Genomic DNA, 19967 nt, shown 5'->3' on the forward strand with positions numbered 1-19967 from the left:
TTCAGTCACAGTGAGGAGCAGCAGTGATCCAGAAGCTTGTGCACCATGAGTGACTCTGCACTGAGCCACACCAGGCTCCTGGGCAGCCTCTTTGGGCTCCTCCAAGTGGCCTCGCTGCTCAGCCTGCTTCTGCTGCTGTTCAAGGCACTTCAATTCTATCTGCAAAGGCAGTGGCTGCTCAAAGCCTTCCAGCAGTTCCCAAGTCCACCCTCCCACTGGTTCTTTGGGCACAAGGTAAGAAGGAGAGTGAAGGTGAGTGAAAGAGCTGGGAGGCCAGGGCTCTCAGAGACTAGTCAACAAACCAGGGAACAAAACACCAAGCCTTCAAGTGACAATATAGCTCTCCACCTGTGCTTATCCAGTAACGGGGAGCTCATTCCCTCACAGGGAGGCTGCTCTGCTATTACTCAGCTCTAGCCACTATATCTTCCTTAAGCAGGTCTGATGTCTGTTCTGGCATCCTTTTTTGTTGTTGTTGTTGGTGGTGGGGGGGCTTGAACTCTGGGCTTGGGTGCTGTCCCTCAGCTCTTCAGCTCAAGGCTAGTACTCTACCACTTGAGCTACAGCGCCACTTCCTGTTTTCTGGTGGTTTATTGGAGATAAGAGTTCATGGACTTTCCTGCCTGGGCTGGCTTTGAACCCTGATCCTCAGATCTCAGCCTCCTGAGTAGCTAGGATTACAGGTGTGAGCCACCGGCGCCTGGCTTGTCCTGGCATCCTTTCACCTGGAAGTCTGTAGATGTTCCTTCCAGACTTTCCTCCTCTTAGCACTAAGCACCCAGCCTCAGCTGTTATCCAAGAATCAGCCTTCTAGATGGTTTCTGCCCCAAATTCTAGACTTCACTGAAATATTCAGAACTTGTCCCTGTGACTACTATAATATTGCTTTTAAGCATTCATTTTTTTAATGATGTCAGGTCAAAAATGATCAGGAGCTGCAAGAGATTCTCTCAAGAGTTGAGAAATTTCCAAGTGCCTGCCCACTGTGGCTCTGGGGAAGCAAAGCACGCTTAGTAGTCTATGACCCCGACTATATGAAGGTGATTCTGGGGAGATCAGGTGAGAGTTAAGCCCTTCCCACCAACCATAGATCTTCCACTCTTAACACATACCCTGAATCTGTGAAAGTACAGAAAGAAATAGCAGTTCAGCTAGCTGTGTCTAAATAACTGCCTATCATTATTTTCTTGAAGCCACAATCTAGCATATAGCACACAGTATTTACTTATGTGCTTACAATTTATACAGTTAAATAGCAATGGGGCTCAACTGTTGTCTTTATCTTTTTTAACTAAATGAACTAGATTAAGGTAACCAATTATGTAGATTGCCTCATATAAGAGAAACAAACATATCCACATTGACTTGGGTGTGTAAATTCTAATTGTCATTGACCTGGGTCATGAATGACAACCTCACCACCCACTGTAGAAAAGCCTCAAAAATCTTTTTTATTCTTTAGCATTGAAGACATGGCTTATGTTTCTTACCAACTTACCATCCCATTTTTGAGAGTATCTTGCATCTGGAACATGAGGCCAGTCTTCTTGAGTCTAGCTGACTATCATGACAGAGACAGAGGACGTTAGGTGGGCAATGGAAAGTAACATGGGAAATGCAAGCTGTCAACTGAAAACAATAAAAATGTCATATCTTGGAATCTAATGGAGGTGGGGGGAGAAAATTTTTGGAATGCATTATCAATGTGTATGTAGAGAGTACAAGAAATCTCAATGAAAGTTATTAATAAAGGATTGCAATGAAAAAACAGAGAAGAGAGGGTTTTTCAGAGCAAAACAAAGCATATGCATGTCTGAAATATTATGGTAAAACCGGTTGGTACAATTAATATACACTAAAAATAAAAGAATGACAGGGGAGTAAAACAGACTCTGAAGGTAGACACCAGTAGGACTAGGGAAGATATCAAAGATGGTGAATGAGGATGAATAGGGTTAAAGTACTTATTTTGCTATTTGAAAGTAGAATAAAAAACATTTTGTTTTAAGAAGGGAAAAAGAGGTCAGAGAGAGAATGAGAGAGGGTGAATTTGATAAGGATATAGTGAATGAATTCTTAGAAATGTCCCAATGAAACCACACTTGTACAATTTACATACTCTAGTTTGCAAAAAAAGAAGAAAATACATGCAGACAAAAAATATGTCTGTCCCTGGTCAGAACATCAGTGCCTCTAATCCTATTATTTTCCCTCGTTTCCAATGAATAACTCTCACTTACTTTTCAGACCCGAAAGCTCATGATACCTATAAATTTGTGGCTCCATGGATTGGTAAGTATATCTTAACTAGAGCTATGGTCACTCCTCAGGTTAACCAAGTACTATCAGTTGACCTTACTGAGAACAAAAGATTATCACTGTCAAGACCAATCCTTAAATAAAAATTCCATTTTAATACTTCTACCTTGACCTTTACTTTAAAAAAACAACTACTTCTGGCATGAGGCTCAGCATCCTTCTACACTTCTTCCCAGTGACTCCTAACCGTGCTCAGCCTCATATTTAGTGAAGGCTCCCCCCTGATCTGCCCTCAAGTGTCCCCAACCTGTATCCGACAACTGTTTTAATCATATCAGATATACAAGTACAACTGGAAGATTCACATTTCTGAAAGGTGCTGCTTATTTCCTTTACCCAGGAATTTCTGTCTTCCTGATCCACCGCCAGCACGCTCACAATCTATTTCTCTCATATCACCCTGTTGCTACTCCGCTTCCCTTTCTCACACACTCAAGCCCATATCCATCTTCTGTCCAGGCTATGGTTTGCTCCTGCTGAATGGACAGACATGGTTCCAGCACCGGCGGATGTTGACTCCAGCTTTCCACTATGACATCCTGAAGCCCTATGTGGGAATCATGGTGGACTCCGTTCAAGTAATGCTGGTGAGTCTGTCTCTTTCATGTCCACACACCTACTCACAAAACACACTCATAAAGCTGGGCACCTATGGCTCACACCTGTAATCCTAACTACTCAGGAGGCTGAGATCTGAGCATCGAGGTTCAAGGCCAGCCCAGGCAGGAAAGTCTGTGAGACTCTTATCTCCAATAAACGACTAGAAAACCGAAAGTGGCACTGTGGTTCAAGGGGTAGAGCACTCGCCTTGAGCTGAAGAGCCCAGGGACAGGGCCCAAGCCCAGAGCTGAAGCCCCATGACCGACCGCCCTCCCCCACTCACTCATATTCCATTCTCTAACACAGAAACCATCAGACATAATCACAGAAATTAACACTATCAAGCCAATTGCAGTAAGAATCAGTTCCTCTGTAATAAGTGCAACAGAAAGCATCCAGGACCCAAGACTGAGCCAAATTGTTCATTGTCCTACTCAGAAGGTATCACAGTAGATACAGGCCCCTCTCCTTCCTTCTCAGCTCAGCAAAGTGGGGGAATAGAAACTCCCACCAAAAGCAAGCTACCTGTCCCTGCTGGACTGGGAAATGACCGCATCAGTGGCATTGGGAGCTTCAAGGGTGTCACTCAATCATCAGGGCCCCAGAGCTTCTGAATGGCCATGCTGACCCATACATTGAGATGGACACAAGGTCTACATTGCCACAGACAAATCTACCTCAGAGTCACTTCCAACCTGGCAGTGTTCTGTAAGATTATGATGAATGAAAAAATTGGAGTCCAAGACAGCCAACAATAGGATTGCTCCTGCAGGCCAAGCAGGCTTTCTTTCCCATGTTAAATAGTGTTTTCATATTTGGGGTTCTACCAATTTTCAAGTCTACTCCACAAAATTTTCAGGAAACAGAAGGGTATTTACACTGTGGACTTTTTCATCAACCGACAAAAAGTGACAGTTATTCTCAAAATTCAAAGTGTGACCAGATGTATCTATGTTCAAGTTTGTAATAACATTTTGTGACAGATAGGCAGACTACAAGTATTACTCCACACACTTAATTTTCTACAAGGGCATCTGAGCCAAGGACTTGAAACAAGATAGATGGAAACACAGGAAAGGAACCTGGTCTATTTAGCATAGATATTCCAGTGGGAAATGAGACTGTCAATGTCACCCTCCATCACAGGACCAATGGGAGAAGCTCAGCATCCAGGACAACTCTCTGGAGATCTTTGAACACATGTCCTTGATGACTCTGGATACCATAATGAAGTGTGCCTTTGGCCAACAAGAGTGTGTCCAGGTGGACAGGTCAGTGACATTCATTTGCAGGGTCTTTGTTCTTACTAGCTGAAGGGAACTTACTCAACTGAGAGGCAAATGGGAAAGCTTCAATGCTCACCTCAAAAAGCAAAGCAAAACAAACAAAACCACGACTGGGATCCAAAACTCAGGGGAACTTCAAATTCCTGACCTGACCTATTCCTGCCCAGACATACAGCACTAATCTCCAACACAAGTGGTAAACGGGATGCTCACAGCATTGCCATCAGGCCCTTAAAATAGAACTTAGATATTTCTCAGGGTTGTCTGTTCCCATTATTGTGGGACTCTCTACAGTAAGCTCACTCTGTGTGTGAGATTTCCCAAACCCCAGTGTGTTGTGCCTTCTGTTTCTCAGGAAATCCAAGTCCTACATCCAGGCTATCAGGGATCTGAACAACCTGGTTTTTGCCCGATTGAGGAATGTCTTTCACCAGAATGATGTCATCTACAGGCTGACTTCTAATGGCCGCACATACCATCATGCCTGCCAGCTTGCCCACGAGCATACAGGTTCTGTCTGTCCCTCCAATCTCTCTTCCTTTATCAGACTTAACCCAAATTACAGTCATGGCTCTCACACATAGATACCTCTGTTGAGCTAGAGACACACTCTTGCAGAGTACTATGCCGGTATAAGTTATAGACACTGAGAGGTCAGGATATCAGGTACCATACAGGAATTACCAGTGCTTAGTACTGTGATATTAAATAACACTCTTCCTAGCAGTTTTCATCAGGGCTTCTATGTTCTTTGCTCCCCACAGTTGATGTGCTAGACTTCCAGCCCTGACCCACATAGCCACCCCCAAATGCACCCTGTTTCCTCCAGAGAACCCAGACTGGGGAAAGGGAAGGCTATTGGGAGGTGCTGTAACATTTGACTGTGCCTGCCTGGTAACTGTTGTCCTGGAACAGACAAGGTGATCAACCAGAGGAAGGCTCAGCTGCAAGATGAGGGAGAGCTGGAAAAGGTCAAGATGAAAAGGCGCTTAGACTTCTTGGATATCCTACTGTTTGCCAAAGTGAGTGCTTGTGCAAAGACCTGAGGCTTTGTGGAGAAACGCAGCCTGAGGGAAAATTTTCCCTCTTGACCATAACACCCCTAGATGGAGGACGGAAGCAGCTTGTCTGAAAAGGACCTGCGGGCCGAAGTGGACACGTTCATGTTCGAGGGCCATGACACCACAGCCAGTGGCATCTCCTGGATCTTGTACACTCTGGCCACACACCCTGAACACCAGCAGAAGTGCAGGGAGGAGGTCCAGAGTCTTCTGGGAGATGGAGCCTCTGTCACCTGGTGAGTGAGAGCTCAATGTGAGGAAAACCCTACCACCCTACTGGGGCAAACCCTAGTCTTCTCAGGCCCTACCTGACCTTGAAGATGGGCTTCATTTCAGGGAAATCCTTGACAAGATGGCCTACACCACCATGTGCATTAAGGAGGCCCTGAGACTCTATACACCAGTACCCCTGGTGAGCAGAGAACTGAGCAAACCTGTCACCTTTCCAGATGGACGCTCCCTACCCAAAGGTATGAGCTTCCCACCCTCATCCACCAAGCACTCCTCAGAGCAAGGATGGAACAGAAATACATATATGCTTCCACAGTTTGCAACCCAGCGAGTCTCCCTTTCCTCGCAAGTAATTTGGATTCTTACTTTGAAATTAGAATGAGAGAAATGCAAATGTCTAGCACAATTGAACCTTAACAAAATCTCAAAACCACTTTTCCTCCAATTCTCACTACTGTGCATTTTAAGATAGACAGAGACATGGAGACTGGCTAAGTGCTATGGTTCCTTCCATAGGTGAAGGTAAATCGGTGAAGTTCAAGCATCCTATGTTAAAGGTGAAATGTATAATGTCCAAGGACCTTTCCAGTTGATAGAAAAGCAGATGATGTCTGGTTCTGAGACTTATTCCATAGTAGGAAAACATCCACTAACTCATTCCACACCCGGTATGAACTCACTGCTGCTACGTTGAAGCTGTGAAAACACAGGATAGATAATAGATCTTGTTCAGACTCTGGAATCTCATCTTTTGTCATCAAGTAGATGTCAGGCTGTGTATATTCCAGTCTAAGAGTGTGGATTATTAGGTCCTCCTGTGGTTCCATGAATAGACCATATTTTCAAGTGAGAAAAGTAGGAATAGCTTAGAAAACCATGAAATAGGTGAATGGACAGCTACAAAGCACAGAGAATGAGAGCAAGAGAGAAAAAAGGAACCTGTCTGCCGGGACGAGGTGAAATCAAAGTTACAAGCACAGGTAAGGAAGTGTCCCTGGGGACAGTGATGAGAATAAGGACACAGTGTCCACAGTCCTTAAATCCAGTTGGAGGACTTGGTGTGATAGCAACCCTTTCTGCAAGGCAGGAACCTCAGTATAGTTAAAGGGAAAGACAACAGAAACTGAAGGGAACAAAATGGAAGCAGTTTATTACAGAGGTCTAGTTCTAATGCTTGAATGGTTCAATGCATGTTCTCTAAGTCTCACGAAAGATTCTTGGTTAGTGTGATTTGTCACTTCATTTCCTATTAGCACTGAGCCTCAATACTTCTTGATTTCTTGTCTGTGTCATGGTTTTCTCTCCTAAGCCGTACTAGGTGCTGTTCCAAACACCATCTCTGAGGCTATCCACCTCCCATTAATGCTATAATTCTGCTCAGAGTGATTCTATTTGTCACCCATGCCATTTGTGTATACGTGGCCTCTGCTGAATGAGGGACAGACATCTACCCCACTGGCATTAATATTCTTTTCTGTCTCCCCCCCCCCCATCCCACAGGTGTCATAGTTACACTCTCATTTTATTCCCTTCATCATAACCCGAAGGTGTGGCCCAATCCAGAGGTATGAGGGTCCTGGGAAGAAAGGAGGGAGGGAAACTGACATCTAGGCCTTATACCTCCCATCAATCCCACATCTAGGCATGCTGTCCCTTCCTAGGTTGGAAGCAGGGCTTGACTCCTCTGTTTCTGGGTCCTGGTATTGTCTCTGCAGGTGTTTGACCCTTTCCGGTTTGCCCCAGATTCTTCCCGCCACAGCCACTCATTCCTACCCTTCTCTGGAGGATCCAGGTGAGAAGCTGCTCACAGGGTGATTGGTGTGAGAAAAGGCGAGTGTCCTGGCACCTGCCTGGTGCTCATAATTCTGCAGTTTTCTGTTTGCCATCTTCAACTGTGCCTTTCCTGGTTAATGGTTGTAGTTATATCTGAGCCCATAGGGACCTTGACCCACTGCCTTTTCCAATGACCAGACAAAACATTTTGTCAATGTTTGCTCCAAATTTCACTGTAGTGTAGCACTTTTCCATTCTTGGAGCATGCATTTTCAAAATTCTATTTTGTCATGTAAACTGACCCTTGGGTGTTGCTTTTCCTTTGTTGTCAGATATCATAAAGTAGATGTGTGTCTTTTCCATTATCTCAATGTAGTATATCACCTTCCTACTTAATTCTCAGGTTGGCCACTACAGTGAGTCATTGAAAATTTTCATAGGTGTACAATCAGAAGGCCTACTGTTGAAGTCATGTATGTGAAAGTTTGCAGCTCACCACAGAGGATATTTATTGAATACCAGGCAGTGTTGTCTCACACATTTTGGGCTTTAGTGAAAGTCTGACTTTAGAGAAGTATTTCTACATCATTATGTTGTAAACTAATTAGTGCAAGACTGGGGGAGAAAGAATGAGGACAATAGTCTCTGAAAGAAAAATCACTATTCAGTTATGACATGTAAACTACTCTGGTGTGCACTATGATAAATTGGTCTGAAAGTGCTGTTGATATGGGCGGCCATGCTCAGTGAAAGCTGCTGTAAAAGTGCACAATGTTTGCAAGACTTGTCCTGTGGAATATGGGTTGAAATCAGTCTTACAACTAACTAAGAGAAGGGAGCCTTTCTTGAGTTAATATTTCTGTAAAAAATATTTTTTCTTGGTTATGTGGCTAGAACTCAGGGCCTGTGTACTGTCCCTGATCTCTTATTTTCAAGGTTGGTGCTCTACCACTTTAAGCCACAGCTGGAAGTCCAGTTGTCAGGGTGTTAATTGGAGATAACAGTCTCTAGATTCCACCTGTGACCCTCAGATCTCAGTCTCCTCACTAGCTAGGATTATAGATGTCAGCCACCAGCATCCAGTTAATTGATGAATTTTATAAGGCTAATCCATTTTCAGAGAACAGGCCTTTAAGCTTACTGTTTGGTGGAAGGCAGATTTCTAGAAATTAGTTACACAGGTGATAGAGCCATCGGAGGAGAAGAGAAGACTAAGTATCTCAATTTTTAGCTAGAAATATGTACAATCCAGGTATTTTGTTTTCTTTTATTTTTGAAATTTAACTACATGAATTTAATTACAGGTGAATTAGTATGATTTATATTCAAAGTATGTTTCTCTGTGCTATGCTAAGGGGAAGGAATACAGAGATGTATGCTTCTGTCCTTGACTCAGGGACAAGTACAGCAAGTTATTCAGAACTATAAACCTGTGTGCAAGACAGACCTCATTCCTTCATTCCTTCACACTCATTCATTCATGAGCTTCTTGTGGAACATCCCATAATCGGGCACTATGCACAGTCTTTGAATAAAGGATGGAGCCGTGGGTGTCGCAGAGGGGGAGGAACAAGTGGCAGAAGGGTGAGGGCCAGATAGTCATTGGCTTGAGCCTTTATAATGTGCAGGCAGAGGTGGAGGGAGTCTTTTATCAATGACTTCAACATGAGATGTGGTAGGAAGTGGGCCTGGGAAGGTAAGATGGGGTGTGTGGAGGCAGCAGTCCAGAGAGGGTGGAACACTATCTTTTGTAATGGATGGCATGGGAATGTCAATGTGGAGGGAAGGTGGTTATGGAGACCAGAGCAATCTGGGAGAAGAAATTGACAGTGACAAGAGGAGATATTTCTGGAGCAGAATTAGATAGCTTTGGGTTTGGATGCTGGTGGACTGAGGGAGGCAGGGAGAATCAGATCATCTGCAGCTGGAGAATTTTTGATCCTGAGCCTCTTTCATGAGCTACTCTACTCTTGTATGAGTGCTCTGTAGGGATGGATCCTAAGTCCTTTGCTCACACAGAATGTAAGCACTGGATCATGTTATTGACCAGTAGCATCTACATGGGGGAACCAAACAACTGTAGGAGAAGGAGTGAAGTAACAATTACTTCACTCTAAAATAACAAATAGTAATAGATTCTACCAGTTCGAGACTATCTCTAGCCTAACAGTCTTCGTGTCTATCAGAGTAGGATTCAAACTGAACTCTTCAAAAAGATGTGGCAAGTCAAGAGAGTATGAATGAAAGCTTGGGGATAGAAGTGTGTGTGTGTGTGTGTGTGTGTGTGTGTGTGTGTGTGTGTGTGTGTGTGAGAGAGAGAGAGAGAGAGAGAGAGAGAGAGAGAGACAGAGAGACAGAGAGAGAGAGAGATCTGTAAGGAGACGGATGAAGTCAGGCTCAGGAAAGAGGACTCTGAATGTCCAACTCTAGGTGGAGATTCAGGAGCCCATGTCTGACCAGCTCAGAACAGGTTCTGAGACCCCCATCTCCTTTCATTGTCTCTCCCTGGCCCAGGAACTGCATTGGGAAACAATTTGCCATGAATGAGATGAAGGTGGCCGTGGCTCTGACCCTGCTCCGCTTTGAGCTGCTGCCAGATCCCACCAGGGTCCCCATCCTCATCCCTCGACTTGTGTTGAAGTCCAAGAATGGGATCTACCTTCGTCTTAGGAAACTCAGCTAATTCTACAGGGGACAAGAAGTTCTGTCAACTTTCTGCCTGCATTGCCTTCTTGTTACCAGGTCCTATCCATAGCCTATCTATCTATGTCCTGCTTTGTCTCCCCACTTGCCCTTCTTCCATCCTGCTTGATATCCTGTGGACTTGCTTGCAGCTCTTCTGCTTGGCTTCCCTTTCCTTTCCTACCATTTTCCAGGATCCCTAACTGCCTGCCTGTCTTTCTTCTGTCTACCTGCTTAACATTATTCACATAATCCCTAATCACCTGACTGTCCTCAGACCTATCTGCACCTGAACATAAGGTTTCCCTTTCTGCTGCTTATCTGAGCTGAGCTTATCTACTTATGTATCGGAAGTATTAACTGCTTTATAATAAATTACAATCATGTTTGTGACAGAAATATAGTCTTTTGTGGTTTTAAAGATCAAAATTTTAATATGGGTCTCAGAACAAGCACAGGACATTTTGTGGCCATAACTATTAGGGCTGTTGGTGTATCTCTTCTTTATCCCATTTCCAATATTTAAGGCTGCATTTCTGGAGTTTGGGATGCTTTAATATTCAAATGTGGCAGCACCTTCAGGTCTCTCTGCTTCTATGTTTACATTACTTGTCCATTATAATGGTGATTTTTATTACATTGTGCCCACTGTGATAAAACAGATCATAGTAATTGTCCTCCTGCAATTATGACATGTATATTGTGAGAAGCCATTATTCATACTACCTCAGTCTCTACATGATAGCCACCTGACTATCCATTTGCATTTATTTCTCTCCTGAAAGGTCTCTATCTACCTGACCATTTCTTATATAAGCTCTTCTATCATATCTCTTCCTTGCAATAAATTCACAATATAAAATATACCTGATCAAGAAAGAGGTTCAGAAAGACAGAGAAGATACATCCTTTCTAAAGAAGTTCATGGCAGCTGCCTGGAGTGCCAGGGCTCCAGTTGAGTGTTATTTGGCCCACATGATCCAGGAGACCTCGCCTATGTGACTCCAGATGCCTGGCATCCACTCAGCTGCTGGGACTAAGTTTGAACAAGGGGCTTGGCTCTAAGATCTCTAAGAATGTGCCTCTGGTCCATTCTAAGGCTAACAGTTTTTCACATTAATTTTTTTTTTTTTTGGTTGGTCGTGGGGTTTGAACTCTGGGCCTGGGCGCTGTCCCTCAGCTCTTCAGCTCAAGGCTAGTGCTCTACTACTTGAGCTACAGTGCCACTTCCAGTTTTCTGGTGGTTTATTGGAGATAAGAGTTTCATGCTCTTTCCTGCCTGGGCTGGCTTTGAACTGTGATCCTCAGATCACAGCCTCCTGAATAGCTAGGAATATAGGCGTGAGCCACCAGCGCCCGGCTTTCACATTAATTTTTTAAGAAGAGCACCAAGGTAGAGACTGTCTTAAGTGGATCATAAGAGACTTTAGGTGTGGTCTGTCATAAAAGCCTTGGGGATCCTACAGCCCTACATTTCACAACCCCAATAAGAATGAGAAGAGATGCCAGCCTGGCCATGTGATCAGGCAACTGTCAGCTTTCCTCACATATACAGCTTGAAAATTCCTCATAACTCTCAAGAGAATGAACCATGTCGAAAAGGGCTAGAAGAGCTCAAGCGGGCAAATGGGTCTAACTGGTGGATATCAGATCTTAAGCAGCAATTTCCATAGGACACCCCTTGGCAGAGAGGGTGAAAAAGACAAATATAGTCAATGTATTTGATGTACATACATGAAAACAGAGGTTGGACTCTGATCAAGATGCATTGTATGCATGAAGGGACATTTTATTTTATTTTATTTATTTTTTTAAGTGGGTCCAGTTGTAGGGCCTGAACTCTGGGCCTGGGCGCTGTCCCTCAGCTCTTCAGCTCAAGGTTAGCATTCTACCACTTGAGCCACAGTGCCACTCCCGGCTTTTTTCTTTTTGCTTATGTGGTGCTGAGGAATCGAACCCAGGGTCTCATGCATGCAAGGCAAGCGCTCTACCACTGAGCCACCTTCCCAACCCCTGAAGGGACATTTTAGAAAGAAAACCTCCTTGTACAACTAATTGATGCTAATTAAAATAACATTAAATATAATTTTTGTGCGGGCATCCTGGTTCAATGGGAGAACTCTAGTCTGGCAAATACAAGACACTGAGATCAAACCTCAGTATCAATAATAATAATAATAATATTTTAAAGGAAAATATTAAATATTGTTTTAGTAATATCAAGGAAAAAATGCCAGATTTCTGTTTGTGTGTTCTTGTTTTCAAAAAGTGGTGTTAATTTTAATGAGTTAAGCAAGTTATTATCCTTTTGAATTAAAGATAGAACCATATCATTATTTTTATTACTTGTGCTTCTATGTTAAATAAAAGGTGCTATAGAAAATTAGAAATATTATGGTAATTAATTTTGGCTTTTGGAGCACTGTTCGTATTAATGTTAGACGCAAAATGTATGATTGCATATTACTTTTGTGTGTGTGTGCCAATATTGGAACTTGAACTTGGGTCTGGTCACTGTACCTTAGCTTTTATGCTAAAGGCTGGCATTCTACCTTTTGAACAACAACAGCTCTACTTTTGGTTCTTTGGTAGTAATTGGTGGTAAGAATCTCGGAGATTCTTCTCTGGCTGGCTTCAAACTGCAATCCTCAGATCTCAGCCTCCTAAGTAGTTAGGGTTACAGGCCTGAACCACTGGCACCCAGTGGCTATAAATTACTTTTTCATCTAATAATTTCCTCTGAACAAATTGAACAAACCATTAATGGCAGCAAGCCACATAAGTTGTCTTACCTATCAAAGTTTCATTCTAAGATACCAAGCATATGCTTAAAACCACAGCTGGTATTGAGCTCTGAATCTGCTATACCATATTTGTCTTACACATACACCTTTATGACAGTTTGTAAGTGAAAACAATTACCAAAACATATACTGAGCCGGGTGCCGATGGTTCATGTCTATATTCTGGCTACTCAAGAGGCTAAGATCTGAGGATCACAGTTCAAAGCCAGTCTGGGCAGGAAGGTCTGTGTGACTCTTACCTCCAACTAATCACAGAAAAAGTTGGAAGTGGCACTGTGGCTCAAATGGTAGAGTGCTAGCTTTGAGCATAAAGGAGCTCAGGGACAGCACCCAGCCCAGACTTTGAGCTCCAGGACTAGCAATATATATACTGTATAAAAGTTTGGTTTGGGAGCCACTGTTAAATAAAACAAGGTAACAAACCAAAGAACCACAGTCAGAGCAATCTTCCTCAGAAGTGAGATGACTGCTACATGATGGTATAGATGCTTCATGGATACACTCACCAAAAGGATATTCACATCCTAGCAGGATAGTGCAAGATTTATCATAATATACAGAATGATGCTCAATTTAAAACTTGTTTATAGTTGAAATTTTCCACTTGATATTTTTTGACTGCTGTTAAGTATAGTAGGTGAAACCACAGAAAGTTCAACTATAGAAAATAGGGACTTACGATACACTCAGGAACCTAAAAAATGAGTACTTTAATACACCTTTATTCATCCTCTCTACAAATGTAATTGCTTAGTTTTCAGTAAGGAGAAGTTGATGTGAGTTATTATTAGACAAGGATGTTTTTATGAAAAGGAAAATAATGCTTGATACACTCATAGAATTCACAAACTTTATAGACCATGATAATGACGATTTCCCTTGTGAAGGTTAAAATGGGTTTGTGACTTTAACTATCACTATTCCACAATACTGTGAAATACGTGAAATTATGTAATCACCTTATATCAATTTTTAAAAAAGGAGAAAAGAAAAGTGAGGAGCCATGGGTGACAATGTTATCAGACACTTTGTACTCATATACTGTTTTGTAGAATGGGAACTTCCTTGTACAACCACTTAAAGATCATTTAAAAAATTAAAAGAAAATAATGCTTTGATACAATGCAAATTTAATTTCCACGCTTGTCCTCCAAAGCTATTGGCATGGTAACTCTTTTATGGTACATGACAAATATTTCATTGTTCCCCTGGCACTAGGTAAGAGTTCAACCATGTGACAGTTTATTGTTTTTAATTTTAGTATTTTATTGTTATTATAGAGGTAATGTTCTGAGGGGTTACAGTTTTATAAGTCGGATAATAAGTATATTTCTTTTTGGACTGCGTCACCCTTTATTTCACTCTTGCCCAGTTTTTCCTTACTGTCCCACTCACAAGTTGTATAGTTCATTTTCAACCAAGTGTCTAGTGAGTACCATTGCTGCATTTTTCCCTTTTGTCCCTCCATTTCTGTCCCCCCCCCCCCCCGCCATTCCTCCAAATAGGAGGAAACAAGAGAAAAGGGAAAGGAAACAAAAACAACAAAGAAAAAATCTCTTGTTTCCATTTCCTGGAGCTCATTTTGATAAATATTACTTTAAAATTTTTTAATTGTTCTTATAAAGATGATGTGCAGAGGGGTTATAGTTGCATACGTTAGGTTTAAAAATTACATTTCTTTTTGGATAATGTCATCCCTTTCTTCACTTTCTCCCAGTTTTTTCCTCCCATCTCAACCCACAAGTTGTATAGTTCATTTTCACAATTGTGTCCAATGAGTGCCATTGGTGCATTTGTTTACCCTTTTTCCCTCCATTTCTGTGGTCCTCCTTATACTCCTCAAGATAGATAAATGAATAAACAAGACATTACAAAAAAAGAAAACAAAAACAATAAAGAAAAAATCCTCTTATTTCCATTTCCTGGAGTTCATTTTGATATCTATTATTATATATGATCAGAGGATTATAGACATTGGGCCTTTGTATTCTCCTAGGAACATCCTCCTTTGGTCTCACTATGTGTGAATGTCTAGAATCCTGTATTTTATCATGTTCCTGGTCTATTAGGTCTAGCTTCCACATATGAGAGAAAACATATGCCTTTTGTCTGTCTGAACTCGGCTTACCTCATTTAACATGACTTGTTCTAGGTCAATCCATTTCCTTGAAAATGAGATAATGTTATCTTTTCTAATAACCATGTAAAATTCCACTGTGTATAAGTATCATAATTATTTTGATCTACTCATCTATTGCATGGCATCAGAAATGTTTCTATAACTTGACTATTGTGACTAGTGCACCACTGAACATTGGTCAGTAAGTGTCTTTAATGTATCCTGGCTGGGCCATATGGAAGATATATGTTTAGTTTTTTGTTTGTTTGTTTTTCAAGGAACCTAGAGAATGCCGTGTAGAGTAGTTGTACTAATTTACCTTCCCACCAACAGTACAATAGGACTCCTTTATTCCCACATCCCCACCAACATTTGCTGTTGTTTGAATTCATGATATTGACCAATCAAACTGAGATAAGATGGAATCTTATAGTTGTTTTGATTTGCATTTTCTTTATGGCCAGGATGTTGAGCATTTTCTTATATGCTTCTTTGACATTCTTACCTCTCTTTCTGAGAAGGCTCTCTTTGGGTTCTTTTCGCATTTAATGATTGGTTTATTAGCTTAGGGAGGGGTTAGTTTCCTGAGCTGCTTTTATATTTTAGATATTAGGTCTTTGTCAGATGTTTGGGAATCTATTATTTCTATTACTTTAGATAAATCCATGCTTTCTCTCTGGGGCAATAGATAATATGGACTCAGTTTTCTTTGATACTGTTTATTTTCTTTCTGATTGTAGGGTCTTCTGATGAAGTTGTCTTAGAGTCAGGAGGGACCATGTTGTACCTTTCTAGCAACATAGACTACTGGTCTGCCTTCCAAACCCCAGTGATATTTGATTTTCTGGAGCTAACTGGGTTTCCATTCATGGTTAAGCATCTCTCCACCATATTTTTTTTTGGGGGGGGGTCTGGTCGTGGGGCCTGAACTCTGGGCCTGGGCGCTGTCCCTCAGCTCTTCAGCTCAAGGCAAGTGCTCTACCACTTGAGCCACAGTGCTACTTCCGGTTTTTTTCTTTTTGCTTATGTGGTGCTGAGGAATCGAACCCAGGGCCTCATGCATGCAAGGCAAGCGCTCTACCACTGAGCCACTTTCCCAGCCCCGTCTCTCTACCAATTTTTAACCCATTTATCCTGAAGATTTCTGGGTTGCTTTCTTCTTCTCATACTGTAGCTGTGGGAATTCAAACATCCTTCTACCTAGTAAATTTTCTTTTCCTCTTGTTTCTGCTAACAGTGTTGAAATTGATTTCACAAGGCTCTCCAGTGTCATTACCTGAGGAATCTGCCATTTCCCACCCTTGGGTAGGCTATACTGGCTTCAGTTCTAGGTGGACACAGTAATACAGACTTTATGCCCATGGTGTTTCAGTAGTATAAACTGTAGGGGGTCTGTGGGCTTTACCTTACAGTTGAATGCAGTGCCTTAAGAAGACAGATTCTCTCATAGTTACGAGCATAATGCATATTGGCTCTATGTGGGGGACATCTATTAGTTTCCATAAATTCCATTAAGGTAAGGCAGGGCTGGCACAACAATGGAAGTAGAGTACTGGTCAGTTTCTAAGGGCTTTGAGTAGCCAAGGATACTGTTGAACCCAGGAAGTTGCAAGCTTTGTGCCCAGCAGTGAAAGTAGTGTGTCTATTCATGTATCAGGGCTGTGTGTGGTCTGTGTCCTTTCAGTAGGTGTGGGTAGTCAGAATACGGCATGCCTAGAGCTCCTCCCTTAGTGTCTGAGGACCATATAGGAGCATAGATGCAGACATAGTTCATGTCTGTTTTCCTTGCTGACATGCACGCCATCTAAACTTCCTGGAACACAGAAAGTACTCAGTGGAATGTTATCAGCAAGGCCACGGGCTCCTCTCCACAAACAAGGATCAATCCAAAGAACATTAATTATCACTCCACTGGAATCACCTTTGAGAGAATAGCCTTTGAGTGTGGACTACCCAGTTGCTTCCCAGGCATATTGGTGGGAGGGAAGGGCCCTCAACTGCTTCCTGTGGACTTGGTGGGCTGAGATGCTTACAGAAAGCCATGTGACTGCTTCCTGGTACCTTAGAAAGTTGAGTGGGGTTGACAGACTGGTATGCATGGGAGGAAAGCCCTACAATGGAGCTGTACCATAGACTTTTGGGCAGTGGAGGATACAGCATGGACTGTGCTTTCTCTGGGGTAATGTAGCAGTATAGATTCTCTGGCAGTTCTGCAAATTGGGCTCACAATCTCTAAGGGCTGCAGGTTTCTTTAGTTACAAATACTTCCGTTTTTTGCAAGTTTAGTGGGGACTACTGGGATCCTCCAACTTATTTATTTTCTATTGTGTGAAGTTTAAGTTTGATCTCATTTAGGAGATGTGATGCTAGATATACTCCATTTTCTTCTTTATAAAGAAGTGCATTTGGGTTTCTTGGCTCTGTGTAGTTTCTATTGACTGTTACATGCCAGTGCTCTCCCTCAAAGGCTATTCCAGTAGAATAATAATTAATGTTCTTTGGATTTATCCTTGTTTGTGGAGAGAAACTAGCATTCTTGCTGATGACATTCCACTGAGTACTTACTTTGTTCCAGGAAGACTAGGTGGTGTGCATGTCAGTAAGGAAAACAGACATGAACTCTAACATTAAAAGAATTCACAATCTAGCTCCCCAATTGTTCAATACGAATGACTGTTACTATATCCTTATTTTATTGACAAGAAACTGAAGACAGAGAGGTAAAAGTATGCTCATGAAAGGAAAACAGTTACTGAGAGTCCAGGGTGAGATAAAAACTTTTCCCTATTGCACTACAAATAAACACTCTCAGCAGCTAATTATACTGAGTTACATGGGGATAACTTTCAGAGTTCTTTTTTCCTCCTTTCTCATAAATTCTAGGTCATGGCAAAATCTAGAGCAACGGTAAATGTAACTATTTACACACTATTCCACTAAACTTGCCCGCAGTTTTCTTTTTTCTAGCTCTTCTTGGTATTTCTCCCCTATCTGGGACTTTGACTCTTGCCCTGTTTGGATCTGTACCAGGTTTTCCTTCAGTACAAGGGTCAAAGAGCTCTGGATTCCTTTTTATGGCTTCTCTCTCTGAAACTTGAGTTCTTTAAGAGTTGAGCTCACAATGTTGTAATAGTATAGTAGTGTGCATGTAACTATGCTCAGAGGAGCAAATAAAGATTTCACATTCTTGCCTGCACAACCTATGACATGAAAGTTTTTTTTTCTTTTTTGTTAGTCGTGGGACTTGAACTCTGGGCGTAGGTGCTGTCCTCAGCAATTCAGCTCAAGGTTAGTGCTCTACTACTTTAGCCATAGCACCACTTCTGGCTTTTTCTGCTTATGTGGTGCTGAGGAATCAAACCCAGGGCCTCATGCATGCAAGGCAAGCACTCTACCACTGAGCCACCTTCCTAACCCTGAGAATTTTTTTAAATCTCATAACATAGATTGGAAAATCTAAGGTAGAAAGAAATTTGGTGCTTGCCTAAGATCACCCAGTTAAGTGGTACAGCCAGATTCGAATCCACACAACCTGTTTCCAAAACTTTGCTATTAACTGTTAATGTAGAGGAGATAAAGATTAAGTTGAATAGCTGGTCACTACCATGGCCCTCAAAATATCCAGAAAGCATTTCCTATTTGCTATGTTTCATCCATTGTTTCCAAGTAGTAGGAAGATGTGACAGAATATCTACTCCACAAATTGGCACAAATGCAGGCCTCCATATTTAGGGAAGCTCTTGTAAGAGGAGCATGCAAAACTATATGGCTAGATAGAAGTCCTGGTCTTTTCAAGTGTCATTCATTGAGAACTTGGAAGGGTATGAGTAAGGCTTATAAGAAAGCTACATGAAGAGTATAAACTATATGCAGAGAATTAACTCTTTAAAAAGTTGTGCTTTGCATCATCAAGATTTATTAGCAAAAAAATCTTTCCCATCCTTTCAGCATAGAGACAGCTCAACTAAGAATCTTGAAAGATTGTAAGGAGGCCTTGTGTGCTAATACTTCTCATGGCACGGAGCAGAGGTGTGCACCTATTGATGACATCCCACCAACACCAAGTCATTTGGTGTGTGAAGCAGGAAGGGAATGAGTAAAACCCTGGCATGGTTGGATCTCTGTCTTGAACAGATCAGGTTTAGTTTGAGGTGCCATGTTTCTTTTCTGCTGTTAATTTTTTAATTTAATTTTCAAATGCTTGTACCAGGGGGTTACCATTTAATGTGTCCATTCATGGGCACAGTCACCCCTTCCTTGTTTCCCCTCATCTTTCTTACCCCTGCCCCCTAAATCATATTGAGTTTCCTACTTCCTTTTACACATATGTCCATTGAGGATTATGATTATATTTGTCCTCTTTTCCATTCATACCTCTTCCCACTAACCCTTTTCCTATTCAAATAGTTTCAGCTTCCAGACATGCATTCATTTTGTTAAGTGTTCACAGGGTTTACTCCATGCAGTTTTTCTTTTTTTTTTTTTTTTGGGTCCAGTCGTGGGGCCTGAACTCTGGGCCTGGGTGCAGTCCCTTAGCTCTTCAGCTCAAGGCTAGCGCTCTACCACTTGAGCCATAGCGTCACTTCTGGCTTTTTTCATTTTGCTTATGTGGTGCTGAGGAATCGAACCCAGGGCCTCAGGCATGCAAGGCGAGCGCTCTACCACTGAGCCACCTTCCCAGCCCTCCATGCAGTTTTTCTGATTATGTATAGATGCATATGAATGTTATTGTTTAAGAGTGAATTAATGTTTAATTCCGGGAACTTTCTTGTCTCAGTTTAAGGTAAAGAAAAGTAGAGGTGAGGCTGTGGAAAACCAACTAAAAGCTTGAAACAAATACTCCTGTGTGTGATCACTCCAGGAGCTTCCTGCTTTCTGGTTGTTTTGTTCGCTTGTTTGTTTTGTTGGTTGTGGAGTTTGAACTCTGAACCTGGGTGCTGTCCCTCAGCTCTTCAGCTTAAGGCTAGCAGTTTATCATTTGAGCCACAGCACAACTTCCGGTTTTCTGGTGGTTTATTGAGATGAAAGTCTCACAGAGAATTTCCTGCCCAGGCTAGCTTTGAACCATGATCCTCAGATCTCAGCCTCCTGA

General features: G+C 42.1%; 1 protein-coding gene and 1 long non-coding RNA gene across 2 annotated transcripts in view; one reads left to right on the forward strand and one right to left on the reverse strand.

Annotated features, from left to right (window-relative positions):
- LOC122104750 (cytochrome P450 4A12-like) lies at window positions 1–10351 on the forward strand. Its single transcript, XM_042675689.1, has 12 exons — window positions 1–234; window positions 918–1059; window positions 2248–2292; window positions 2779–2906; window positions 4066–4190; window positions 4561–4715; window positions 5121–5227; window positions 5312–5502; window positions 5603–5736; window positions 6998–7062; window positions 7213–7289; window positions 9785–10351. Exons 1-12 carry the CDS (start codon window positions 46–48, stop codon window positions 9951–9953), a joined length of 1527 nt encoding a protein of 508 aa, XP_042531623.1. The 5' UTR covers window positions 1–45; the 3' UTR covers window positions 9954–10351.
- The window catches only part of LOC122104772, a 25987-nt gene continuing 15880 nt past the window's right edge, over window positions 9861–19967 (reverse strand). The window contains exons 3-4 of the long non-coding RNA XR_006146982.1: window positions 19260–19270; window positions 9861–9949 (exon numbers count right to left, since the gene is read on the reverse strand). This is a non-coding gene — a long non-coding RNA (uncharacterized LOC122104772). The remainder of the gene's footprint in view (window positions 9950–19259; window positions 19271–19967) is intronic.

Source organism: Dipodomys spectabilis, unplaced genomic scaffold, assembly GCF_019054845.1.
Source record: "Dipodomys spectabilis isolate Male_0828 unplaced genomic scaffold, ASM1905484v1 ptg000002l, whole genome shotgun sequence".
NCBI lineage: Eukaryota > Metazoa > Chordata > Mammalia > Rodentia > Heteromyidae > Dipodomys > Dipodomys spectabilis.

Coding starts and splice junctions, on each gene's coding strand:
- LOC122104750 (XM_042675689.1), top strand. CDS start 46: ATGAGTGACTCTGCACTGAGCCACACCAGGCTCCTGGGCAGCCTCTTT. Junction 4,191..4,560: donor GAGTGTGTCCAGGTGGACAG/GTCAGTGACATT, acceptor TCTGTTTCTCAG/GAAATCCAAGTCCTACATCC. Junction 4,716..5,120: donor GCTTGCCCACGAGCATACAG/GTTCTGTCTGTC, acceptor GTCCTGGAACAG/ACAAGGTGATCAACCAGAGG.